Source organism: Hordeum vulgare, chromosome 7H, assembly GCF_904849725.1.
Source record: "Hordeum vulgare subsp. vulgare chromosome 7H, MorexV3_pseudomolecules_assembly, whole genome shotgun sequence".
Lineage (NCBI taxonomy): Eukaryota > Viridiplantae > Streptophyta > Magnoliopsida > Poales > Poaceae > Hordeum > Hordeum vulgare.
The window spans coordinates 590,652,925-590,666,371 of NC_058524.1; the positions used below are offsets into that span (position 1 = coordinate 590,652,925).

Consider the following 13,447-nt stretch of genomic DNA (forward strand, 5'->3'; position numbering starts at 1 on the left):
CCGTCCCATGAACCGTCCCGCGATCCGTCCCACGATCCGCTCCGATCTAGTGCAGAACGGACGGCACCTCCGCGTTCAGCACACGTACAGCTCGACGATGATCTCGGCCTTCTTGATCCAGCAAGAGAGACGGAGAGGTAGATGAGTTCTTCGGCAGGGTGACGGCGCTCCGGAGGTTGGTGGTGATCTAATCTCGGCAGGGCTCCGCCCGAGCTCCACAGAAACGCGATCTAGAGGTAAAACCATGGAGGTATATGGTCGGGCTGCCATGGCAAAGTTGTCTCAGATCAGCCCTAAAACCCCACTATATATAGGAGGGAGGGGGGCCTTGCCTTGAGGCTCAAGGAGCCCCAAGGGGGTCGGCCGAGCCAAAGGGGGGGGGGGGAAGTCCTCCCCTTCCAAACCGAATCCAACTAGGTTTGGAAGGTGGAGTCCTTCTGGTGGGCTGGTGCGCCACCCCCAAGGCCTATGGGCTTCCCTGGGGTGGGTTGCCCCCCCCCCCCCCCCGGTGAACACCCGGAACCCATTCGTCATTCCCGGTACATTCCCGGTAACTCCGAAAACCTTCCGGTAATCAAATGAGGTCATCCTATATATCAATCTTCGTTTCTGGACCATTCCGGAAACCCTCGTGACGTCCGTGATCTCATCCGGGACTCCGAACAACATTCGGTAACCAACCATATAACTCAAATACGCATAAAACAACGTCGAACCCTAAGTGTGTGCAGACCCTGCGGGTTCGAGAACTATGTAGACATGACCCGAGTGACTCCTCGGTCAATATTCAATAGCGGGACCTGGATGCCCATATTGGATCCCACATATTCTATGAAGATCTTATCGTTTGAACCTCAGTGCCAAGGACTCATATAATCCCGTATGTCATTCCCTTTGTCCTTGGGTATGTTACTTGCCCGAGATTCGATCGTCGGTATCCGCATACCTATTTCAATCTCGTTTACCGGCAAGTCTCTTTACTCGTTCCGTAATACAAGATCCCGCAACTTACACTAAGTCACATTGCTTGCAAGGCTTGTGTGTGATGTTGTATTACCGAGTGGGCCCCGAGATACCTCTCCGTCATACGGAGTGACAAATCCCAGTCTTGATCCATACTAACTCAACGAACACCTTCGGAGATACCTGTAGAGCATCTTTATAGTCACCCAGTTATGTTGCGACGTTTGATACACATAAAGCATTCCTCCGGTGTCAGTGAGTTATATGATCACATGGTCATAGGAACAAATACTTGACACGCAAAAAACAGTAGCAACAAAATGACACGATCAACATGCTACGTCTATTAGTTTGGCTCTAGTCCATCACATGATTCTCCTAATGATGTGATCCCGTAATCAAGTAACAACACTTGCCTATGGCCAGGAAACCTTGACCATCTTTGATCAACGAGCTAGTCAACTAGAGGCTTACTAGGGACAGTGTTTTGTCTATGTATCCATACAAGTATTGTGTTTCCAATCAATAAAATTATAGCATGGGTAATAAACGATTATCATGAACAAAGAAATATAATAATAACTAATTATTATTGCCTCTAGGGCATATTTCCAACAGAGAGGGCTACGACAAAAACTGGATGCACTTCGTGTACAAAACGGACAATCTCTCTCGAAGTATCAGCGTTTCGAACGAGAACTCATCTCTTACAAAGGGATTTCATTTTTTTGAACTTATTTGAACTCCATACTTTTTGTGTGTTCAAAATGCACCATTCAAAGGCACATCACAAAATTTCAACAATTTCTGACTTCATTTCGTATTCTTCGTGCATTTGCTTTTTTTTTTGAGCTAGTTGACCCTGAAATTGAAAAGCACTACAAATGAACTCTGAAAATGTTGAAAGTTGGCGTGCTATCATCATTTCACCCACATAGCATGTGTTAAAAAATTGAGAGGGCTATGACAAAAACTGGATGCACTTCGTGTACAAAACGGACAATCTGTCTCGAAGTATCAGCATTTCGAACGAGAACTCATCTCTTACAAAGGGATTTCATTTTTTTGAACTTATTTGAACTCCATACTTTTTGTGTGTTCAAAATGAACCATTCAAAGGCACATCACAAAATTTCAACAATTTCTGACTTCGTTTGGTATTCTTCGTGCATTTACTTATTTTTTTGAGCTAGTTGACCCTGAAATTGAAAAGCACTACAAATGAACTCTGAAAATGTTGAAAGTTGGCATGCTATCATCATTTAACCCACATAGCATGTGTCAAAAAGTTGAGAGGGCTACGACAAAAACTGGATGCACTTCGTGTACAAAACGGACAATCTCTCTCGAAGTATCAGCGTTTCGAATGAGAACTCATCTCGTACAAAGGGATTTCATTTTTTTGAACTTATTTGAACTCCATACTTTTTGTGTGTTAAAAATGCACCATTCAAAGGTACATCACAAAATTTCAACAATATCTGACTTCATTTGGTATTCTTCGTGCATTTACTTATTTTTTTTGAGCTAGTTGACCCTGAAATTGAAAAGCACTACAAATGAACTGTGAAAATGTTGAAAGTTGGCATGCTATCATCATTTCACCCACATAGCATGTGTTAAAAAGTTGAGAGGGCTACGAAAAAACTGGATGCACTTCGTGTACAAAACGGACAATTCTCTCTCGAAGTATCAGCGTTTCGAACGAGAACTCATCTCTTACAAAGGGATTTCATTTTTTTGAACTTATTTGAACTCCATACTTTTTGTGTGTTCAATATGCACCATTCAAAGGCACATCACAAAATGTCAACAATTTCTGACTTCATTTGGTATTCTTCGTGCATTTACTTATTGTTTTTTGAGCTAGTTGACCCTGAAATTGAAAAGCACTACAAATGAACTCTGAAAATGTTGAAAGTTGGCATGCTATCATCATTTCACCCACATAGCATGTGTTAAAAAGTTAAGAGGGCTACGACAAAAACTGGATGCACTTCGTGTACAAAACGGACAATCTCTCTCGAAGTATCAACGTTTCGAACGGGAACTCATCTCTTACAAAGGGATTTCATTTTTTTGAACTTATTTGAACTCCATACTTTTTGTGTGTTCAAAATGCACCATTCAAAGGCACATCACAAAATTTCAACAATTTCTGACTTCATTTGGTATTCTTCGTGCATTTACTTTTTTTTTTGAGCTAGTTGACCCTGAAATTGAAAAGCACTACAAATGAACTCTGAAAATGTTGAAAGTTGGCATGCTATCATCATTTCACCCACATAGCATGTGTTAAAAAGTTGAGAGGGCTACGACAAAAACTGGATGCACTTCGTGTACAAAACGGACAATCTCTCTCGAAGTATCAGCGTTTCGAACGAGAACTTATCTCTTACAGAGGGATTTCATTTTTTTGAACTTATTTGAACTCCATACTTTTTGTGTGTTCAAAATGCACCATTCAAAGGCACATCACAAAATTTCAACAATTTCATATATGGTGGACACTAGCTCACCTATGGTATATGGTGGACATTCTTCTTCTCTCATATATGGTGGACACTAGCTCACCTGATTTTTCAACCGTCGATGATGGTCGCTACTACTACTTCCCCTAGTGCATAACCAATATCTAGCACAAGGAGAAGAAGGAGAAACGACCCCCCCCCCCCACAGCAACAGTCGACATTCTTCTTCTCTCATGTATGGTGGACACTCCCTCACCTGATTTTTCGACCGTCGATGATGGTCGCTACTCCTTCTTCCCCTAGTGCATAACAAATATCTAGCACAAAGAGAAGAAGGAGAAGCAACCCCCACAACAACAGTCGGCATTCTTCTTCTCTCATGTATGGTGGACAATCCCTCACCTGTTTTTTTGACCGTCGATGATGATCGCTATTCCTTCTTTCCCTAATGCATAACAAATATCTAGCACAAGGAGAAGAAGGAAAAGTGACCCCCACAACAAAAGTGGTTCGGCGGCACGCCACGTGGTTCCGCTGCACGCCACGTGGGACTAATGGTCTTTCATTTTTAAATGACTGTTTTATCAAAAACAGATCTGTTACAAAAGGGATTCCATTTTTTGAACTTATTTAAACTGAAGACTTTTTGTATATATATGTGGTCGAAATGCATGATACCATGAAGTTAGAAAGGGCTAAGCCATTCAAAAGTAGCAAATGAAGTTAGAAAGGGCTAAACCATTCAAATTTGGAAACTATAATGGCACAGACAGAAACTAGACATATATAAATTGGTCCAAGCAGTACATGATACTAGTCCAAACAGTACATTATAATAGCTATCATAGATATATATATTCGAGGTGACGCTGGCCATAGTTGACGACTCGAATCAGAATGTCCACCTTATTCGAGGTGACGCTGGCCATAGTTGACGACTCGAATCTTGCGGTACAACTCGTATGAAACGTATGCATCTTTTGCTGCATACTCAATGTTGATACGATCAAGTGGGGCCTTCTCCCAAAGTTTGTGCTGAGACTTTGGGAAATTGGTCTTCATATTACCATATTCCTCGTCGATCAAGGCAACTGCCATATGAGCCATCGAAGTCCTGACATGTCGAAGCCTGAATACCGTTTGGAGATCAATGAGGCAACCAGTTGGTATCTCAATACCGAAGCTGTACCTCATCTTCAGCTTGTCGTTCGTTATGTCAACGGTAGCAGAAGTGATGCCGCTGCGAAGGAAGTCCATGAGTTCTGGACAATGCTTATCACTACTGCAACAGAAACAAATTAAAATGGAACAAATGTTACATACTGCTGCAATAAGGAAACATGTTTCACTACAACTAAAGAGAAAATTATCTTTAGAATTCAAATAGAACATATGCAATGGAACCTAGAGAGATCACTATAGCTATCCAATGGAACCTAGAGAGATCACTAGCTATATGCAATTTTCATGACTATGACATATCATATTGCTATCCAATGGAACCTAGAGAGATCACTAGCTATATGCAATTTTCATAACCTTGGATCAAAGAACACCGCATAAAATTGTATCACTACAACTATGATTTCAATGGAACATATTGAACCAATCAGATTTTTCAGATTGTGGAACACTATTCCAATCAGATTGTGTTCCCTTCAACTAATCAAAATTGTTTCACTACAACTATTTGAAGCGAACCAACTATGATTCCAATGGAACATATTAAACACTAGTTGATTCTAATACGATTTTTCAGATATGAAACACTATTCCAATCAGATTGTGTTCCCCTTCAACTAATTAAAATTGTTTCACTACAACTATTTGAAGGGAATCAACTATGATTGAAACAAATAAACTTACAATGTCATTACCTTGGATCAAAGAAAGCCTCAAAACTTACCTCGCCCATTGGAAGATCAAGACATGATGTGCGAAACATAGTTGGATGACGGCAACACCCGTTGATCGGCCGTCTACTCCAGATCAAGCCACAAGAACTTCTCATGATCCACTGCGGCGTCAAGCCATCGTTCCTTCAACTGTTCAAGAAAATGCGGCATCTCCCTGCTCTCGTTCGTGTACACGACATCGAGCTTGGTCTTGCCATGTGCGAGCACCTCTCCAAAGCGAGTTGGCATGGTGGAAGAAGAGAAGGGAGGAAGAGAGGAGAAGAACAGAGCGAGAGCGAGAGAGGAAGAAGAACAGAGAAAGAAGGGCGACGCGACACAGACTCTGCTTCGGTTGTGGTTTTGTGAAGCGGGATGCAAATCGTTTGGACCTTTAGTCCCGGGTTGAGCCACCAACCGGGACTAAAGAGGTATACCAACGGTTGCCACCACTACGGCAGGCCACGTGTTAGGCCTTTAGTCCCGGGTTGAGCCACCAACCGGGACTAAAGGGGGATACGAATGGTTGCCACCACCACTGCCCACCGCGTAGCCCTTTAGTTTCGGTTTGGGACACGAACCGGGACTAAAGGCTCCTTACGGGCCGGGACTAAAGCCTCGAGGAAGGCATTGAGAATTGGGACGACGTGGCCGGTCCTTTAGTCCCGCCCAGAGGCAGGCCGGGACTAAAGGGTCCCGGCCAAAGGCCCGTTTTCCACTAGTATATAGTCCACTAGTGAAACCTCTAAAAAGACTTATATCTAGAAACGGAGGGAGTAATTTACAAGGTTATGTGGCAACTTTTGCTTGGTTAGTACGAGCCCATGAAGAAATTTAGGGGCCATAGATTAACGATGGAATGATATGTACTCCAGTAGAAGGTGATCTGTAACTTTGTCCGCACGTGTATTATTGATATTCTCCTCACTTTTCACCTATATCTGTTCTTGTTACTTCTCACACAAACGCAAACTAATGCCAATGACTATTCTCTTTGCCATCAGCATGAACCATGTTAAAGATATCATTTTTCATCGAGTCGACGGAGTTACAAGAATGCTTCTGAAATTCTCTTATATTATCCGAGTTTGCTACACTTACAGGCAAATTCAGTACGAAAATTTATATGACAACATGACAACTTTTGATTGGTTAATGTGTCCCACACAGAAACTCCGGTAGGAGGATTAAAAGGATGCTCCGCCTTCAATCACTTTCCCGCGCATTTCAGCCATGTAGAAGTTATAAGTGCGCGATCAGCTAATAGGCATACAGGAGCTGTGCCTGTTAGTTGATCCGCAACCGTGCAAATGTTTATGTTGCTTCATGCACTTTTTGTTTTCATATGTTTGAACTTTAATTTGTGACCGGGATAAAATCAGTCCAATATAGATATTTAAGGCAAATGACGTGTCAAGCACGAAATCATCTTTTGTTTTTTCAAAGTAACTCTCTGGTATCCGCCTGCCGCAAGCGCATGAGGGACCATGCGCGGGAGCGCGCCTACGTGGGAACTTGCTGGGGTTGGGGAAGGCCCACGTGGGCATCAACACGTCTTTCATTGTTCAAACAATTCCTATCTGTATACAACTTCAAATAATTTAAAAAAGTCAACATATACAGAACTTGAAATTTCAAGAGCTCAATTTTTTCTTCCGAAAGTTGAAGTTTGCTTAGAAGTTCTTGTATTCATCCCACCTAGGAAGGCTAGTTCCCAAGTCTTGAATTCATCATTCCTAGCCAAAATAACACAAAGCCTTAAACAGATTGCACATATCACCGGTGCAAAGTTGAAAATTGTGCGTCCACCTTTTTTGGCTATATAAATAAGGATTTAATTTCTCAGATCCGCATACCACCGTCATCCTGCCTCTCTTCAAACAACACCTGCACCAGAATGCCTTACTCTCGTAGGTTATGTAAGATGGAGTCCAACTTAGCTTGCGTAGCCGGCTATAACTTGATGACTATCGATGAGCTTGTTTCTCTTCAATATTTGTTGCAGGGTACTGTTGTTCCAGCAGAATTAGACTCTAGAACATTGCTCGATCGATCAAGCTTCACCATGCATAGCGCGTACACCGACATCTCCCAGTGGTACATCATTTGGAGTTCTCGCGTCACCAACAAGGTCAAAATATAAGATGGCTTTTGCCCTTTGAAAGGCAAAACACCAAAGCTAATCTTCATCATAAGACTTGCCCACACTGCATCGATGTTATGTTTCGTTAAAGAAGGGAACAATTTCCCATTAGTGTCAATGCCATATGGCTTGATGATCACAAGAGCTTCTATGCCTCCAACCCACTCGGTATCAAACCCTAGATTTAATGTCATGTGTGTCACATTAAGCCTTGCCCACGACATCCTAGCGCTCTCCCTTTCTTATTTTTCGCTCGGTAGGATTTCTCTTCCCCCGCAACTTTCTTCCCCAAATCAACACACATGACTCGATTTTGCTTGTTTGTCGCCAACCTCGACCTTCCATGTGCTGCTCTGGCCAACGATCTCTCTTCATAGATGTATGCCAATCTGTGTTTCCTATCTCGTGACTCCATCCCTTGGTTTTATATGATCTGCTTCAATGGGTGGTTAGGATGAGCTGGTCGACACCCTACTGTGAGCAACGACATGGCCACACTCTAACACTGGGGGGGAGTTGCTGGTGCTGCATGTCAGCCGCACATGTGTGTTGCCAGCTAAGCCACCATGGGAAACAACAACATTTGTGTGGTGAACCAGCGGCCACCGAGCGACACCTCAGACGAGCACTTGTGGGTAGGCCGCTGTACTGCACCAGTAGGCGTCGCCCCGAAAATGGACGCGATAGAGGGGCCGGGCGGCGGCGGTGTTGTGACCATTCCACATCAAAGCTACAACAAATTATGGGTATAGTTTGGATAGGCATCGCGTGAAAGCTGCGATTACGGCGCTGGAGCTCTAACCATCGCAGGTGGTTGATGCTAGAACCGGCAACAGGTGAAGCTGCAACAGGGTAGTGCCAACCTTTCAACCAGAGGGGTGGTGGTGCTGGGATAGGAGGCGACGAGGCGAAAAGTGTTGTACAACAACGTGTGGCGTGAGCTACGTGCGCAGCAAGCCGATGCTACAACCGCCGACCGAAAGACTATGAAGGGGTGTTTAAATTTATGGCTGGCGAAGGTAGAACTGCGGTATGTTGGAGCTTGAACCGTCTTCAGAAATTCGAGGCCCCGGTGCAAAATGCAAAATAGGGCCCTAGAATTAATAAAAGACATGCACAACCCAATGAGTTGAAGATCAGTCTTTTTTTATACAACAATGGGGTTTATCTTTTTTCTGTACATTAAAAATTATGTATTATTTCAAAATGAACAACAAATGAGCTACATGCCACATGATCAAATTAAAGCGGCAGCATCAGTAGGTGAAATTATTGGAACTATAAACGGAATTATATCTTCTGACAAGCATAATAGGAATGATGTATATATCTAAAATCAAAAGTCGTGACATTGACAAAAGTGGTGAGTTTCATCTAAATCTAAGTATGTATCAGGTGGCTTTAGGCAAGTCACATGGAAAAGCTAAAACAATGGATTTTATTTTATATGCACTGGAACCAAGACGTTCAGTTTAGAAATTGACAGGGTTATCGATCTAAATATACATGCTAGTTACTCACTCCGTTTTTAAATATAAGTCTTTTTTAGAGATTCCATAAATAGACTATATACGAAGCAAAATGAGTGAATCTATACTCTAAAGTATGTCTATATAGATCCGTGTATAGTATCTTAGTTGAATCTTTAAAAAGACTTTTATTTAAAAACGGAGGAAATATTTTCCGTGCTCTTCTCAGCTAACCTGGTAGTGCCTCCTAATTACTAATTCAAAGCAATGGCTGTAATTAGGACCAAACTCCAGCCATAAGATGGAGCAAATGAACATGACAGACGGAATTTTATCACCAATTCAGTTAGTTGGACCGGGCTTTCACCAACAGTTAACCCCTTCGCCAATTAGGCCCACGACTCAGGTCCATCTTCTTCCTTCCACCCTCTCCAAGGACATCATACAGTTACGCGTTCTAGCTTCTAAATTCCATGACGACGCACACTTTGGGGGCCCTGTGCGGTCGCCCACCTCGCACTCCCTCATTGACGGCCGAGCTTCAATAGTGGGGTAGGAAAGCTGCAGACAACCGAGGGCGCTGCAGCGAGGGAGAGACGCGACAAGATCACGACTCACGATATTATCATCCGAAGAAAGAGTCTTTCTCTTCATTCACGTTGCACCAACAGCAACAGGTGCTCTATGAAATTAACCGGTGCTCTGTCCTGTATGTGGTCCTCATCATGCACATCCATGCACGACCGTCCGGCCAGCAATAGCGTACAGGCACTCCATTAAAAGGCATGCGATTTGGCCATTGCCAGCTTGCCAAAACCAGCCGATACGGTGGTGGCGACAGTGAACGACCGAAATCACAATTCACACGCCCCAAAAACTTACGGCTGTAGTGTACCGGCACACTGCTTTCTCGAACAACCCCAGTACCTTCAGAGTTCTATAAAAGCCAGCTTCACCCCCACATTCTCCCTCACTCGACGTCGACCAATCCCCGACCTCATTCTTCCTCTCTCTCCCTCCTTTCTGTCCAGATCCTTGCAGGGTTCGCCATGGAGTTCACGCTGACAAGCACCGCCACCGAGGTGCTGGACAAGGCTGCCGCTCTCGCGGCCGCCGGCCTCGGCTTGGAAGGAGAAGCTCTCGGTGCGTGGGGAACCGAGGAGAAGGCGACGGCGATCCGACGCTGGGCCAAGAAGCTTCTGGAGATGGAGAAGGCTGCTGCCCCCGTCGCTCCTGAGGTCGCTGGATCGGTTCCTCGCGCAGAGGAGATCGGATCGGAAGTCAATCACGTCGGCGACGTGAAACGCGACGGCGGGGATCCCTCCATCCCCCCGGCCGTGCAAGATTCAGCGGTTAACTAGGATAAGCATGCAATAGCGAATTGTGCCGTCCATGATTTATCTTAGCTCGTTTTACTTTTCTTCAATTCCAGTAATCCAGTTTCGTTTAATTTTCTTCAATTCCAGTTTCGTTGTAGCGCAACTATCATGTACTATCTTTTTGTATCGTGGATTCGATGAATATCCACCCGGAAATTTGTCACATGTTCTGCCAGCGGTTGTTACTCCCGTGCTTAATTAGCTTTGTGCGTGTGTCTTGTGAGCCCTCGTGGAAGACTAGATGTTAATTAGCATCATAAATGCCTTCTTTTTTTATTTGGATAGATCGATGCATCACATCCAGACCTAACTTCTGGTTTTCTGGGAGATAAGAAAAACTCTTGTAGAGGGCCTCGATCTAGAGGTCGCTGGAGAGGCTCCTCATCTAGGTTTTCATGAATCTGATGAAGATAAATCTGGAAATAAGTAAATTCTGTCATTAGAGTTGTTATTGCCGTGCTTAATTAGTTTTTTTTTCGGGGGCCGTGGTTAATTAGTTGTTTGTGCGTGTATCGTACTAGTCCAGTGTGAGTGACTATATCTTAATTAGGCTCGTAAATGACTTTTTATTTTCGAGATAGATCTAGATGAAAACTTTCCTTTTTGTGAGAGGAATGAAAAAATCTTGTGGATACATACGGACTAGTACGTACGATAGTACACCCTACCCAACTACGTTATTCAAAATCTAACGAATATTTGTAAGGATGGCACAAACATATATATCAAGAATTTTCTTTTCCTCTTTCTTTAAACCGGGTTAATATGCATGTCTATATATGTTTAATTCTTGATGGGCATCAGAGAATTCAGTTTTTATTTTTGCGAGGATCGAAACTTCATATTTAACACCAACAAAGGAGAACGCGTGCTGCGGATTGCAAAAAGTTTTCCACCATGAACTGTGCCTTTTACCAAATTCCTGTGTTATTTAGACGTGTAAATGTTAAAAGTGCGCAAGGCACGGCAAGTGCCTATTAGCTGATGTACAACAGTACATATGGCCATATATTGCTTAGTGATGTTTTATTTTCTTGGGTTTGAACTTTCAATCCACGATCTAAAGATATTCACAACACAACATGTCCAATGTAATTATTTAGGGCAAATAACGTGCCAAGCAAGTGACCCATTTTTTCTTTTCTGAAATGCCTGCCCGGAGTCGAACCGCCATAACGCTCGAGGGACAGCTTGTGCCTACTTGGGGACGCAGTGGGGCGAGTGGCCCAACTATGTAGGCATGTCCCCTCATCCATCATGTCGGCATGTAGCTATTAACTAGGATAGACTAGGAAAGTCTTGACGTTCCTGGAATTCTATCAATAGACAATTTTGTCGTCCTGGATTTATTTTAGGCAGCTCGTGAATTTTCTTCTCTTCCATTTTCGTTCCAGCGAACTATCATGTACTCTTTTTTGTATACTGGATCCGATGGAGATCGACCCAAAAGTTTGTTAGAAATTCTGTCAGTATTATTTCAAGGTCTTAACTAGACTCATAAATGCCTTCTTTTTATTTCGATCGATCGATGCATCCAGATGAATACTTCTGGTTTTCTGGGAGGAAACAAAAACTGTTGTAGATGGCCGCCGCCATGGGTAGTCCCCATCGATGGTGACTTGGTGAGGTCACTGGAGAGGTTCCTCGCCCATCTAGCGATTCCACCATCTACAAGAGGTTTTCATGGACCCGATGAAGATCGACCTGGAAATTAGTTGAGATTCTTCCATTATAGTTGTTGCTCCCGTGCTTAATTAGTTGTTTGTCCGTGCATTGTGGCCCTGTGTGGCTGCCTATATCTTAATTAGGCTCGTAAATGACTTACTTCTTATTTTGGAGATGCATCTAGCTAGTTGAAATATTTGGGTTTTTGGGGGCAAGAATGAAAATTCTTCTGGATACAAACGGAGCGATATCGTACAGTACCCAACCCCATTATTCAAAATCTAACTTACATGTCTACTGATGGCACAAGCATATACGAAATATAGCACGATTTTTCTTTTCGTTTTTCTTTATGGTGGATCAATATGTGTATGTTGGATTCTGGACGGGCATGAGAGGCTTTGCATTTGATATCAATGAAAAGGAACACATGATGTGTTTTGCTAAAAGGTTGCCATGATGAACTGTCCTTTTTTTATCACTTTCCTGCATAGTTCAGTCGTTTAATAATTAGAGGTGCACAATGCACACCAAGTGCTTATTAGCTAATCCACAAGAGTGTAGATGTTCATATTGCTTAATGCTGTTTTCTTTTCTTGTGTTTGAACTTTTAATCCTTGATCTAGATAAAGTCCCAATGCAACATGTCCAATGTATTTATTTAGGGAAAATGACGTGCCGAGCACGAAACCATGTTTTTTTTCTAAAGCGACTACCTGGAGTCCAACCGCCATAACGCTCTATGAACCACCCGGGCGAGCGAGCCTATGTAGGGATGCAGTGGGTTGAGGGCCCAACCATCTGGGCATGTCACTTCTCTCTCTCTCTCTATCTATCTATCTATTTCTCTCTCTGACCATATCGGCATGTCTGTTTTTCTTCCAACTTTCCTTTTTTTGTGTAAAGCTTCAATTATTTATTTAAGTAAAAAAAATAAAGCTGAAATTCTGAAATCTAATTTTTTTTTGAAAGCTATGAAAAGGTCACAAAAATGAAAGTTGAAATTTCAGAAATTTCAAATTATGAAAGACGGCGTAGGGTCATCTTTAAGGCCGTAGTAAAACTTTTAAAAATGTTAAAAATAAAGTTCCCAAAAATGGAACTGTTAAAATCATAAGTTTCCATTTTGGATTGTTTACACTAACTGTGTGGGCTGGGATGGTGCGGACGCCCTGTGTTAGACACACCCTTTTTTCTTAACCCAATGTATAGTAGTCATGTACAAGTTAGAAGTACCAGATATAGCATGTCCTGAGCTGTTTCACAACCACAGGAGTTCAAATGTTTGGAGTGTTGCATGGTCTCCTTGTTTTCTCGTGTTTTTGTGTAGTATTGGGTTTTAGGCTAAAGGATGTGCCCAGTACGAAGTTCCTCATGCATTTTGGTGATGTATAAGTTACAAGTTCCATTCATAGCATGCACATGGCCATTCCACAACCACAATAATTCAAATGTTCAAAGTTTC

At 42.8% G+C, this 13,447-nt stretch overlaps 1 protein-coding gene across 1 annotated transcript; it reads left to right on the forward strand.

Annotated features, from left to right (window-relative positions):
* The first annotated feature begins 9,925 nt into the window (after nucleotides 1–9,925).
* Nucleotides 9,926–10,533, forward strand: LOC123412672. Its single transcript, XM_045105616.1, has one exon. The coding sequence runs from the start codon at nucleotides 9,988–9,990 to the stop codon at nucleotides 10,297–10,299; it is 312 nt and encodes a 103-aa protein (XP_044961551.1). The 5' UTR covers nucleotides 9,926–9,987; the 3' UTR covers nucleotides 10,300–10,533.
* The last annotated feature ends 2,914 nt before the right edge of the window (nucleotides 10,534–13,447 follow it).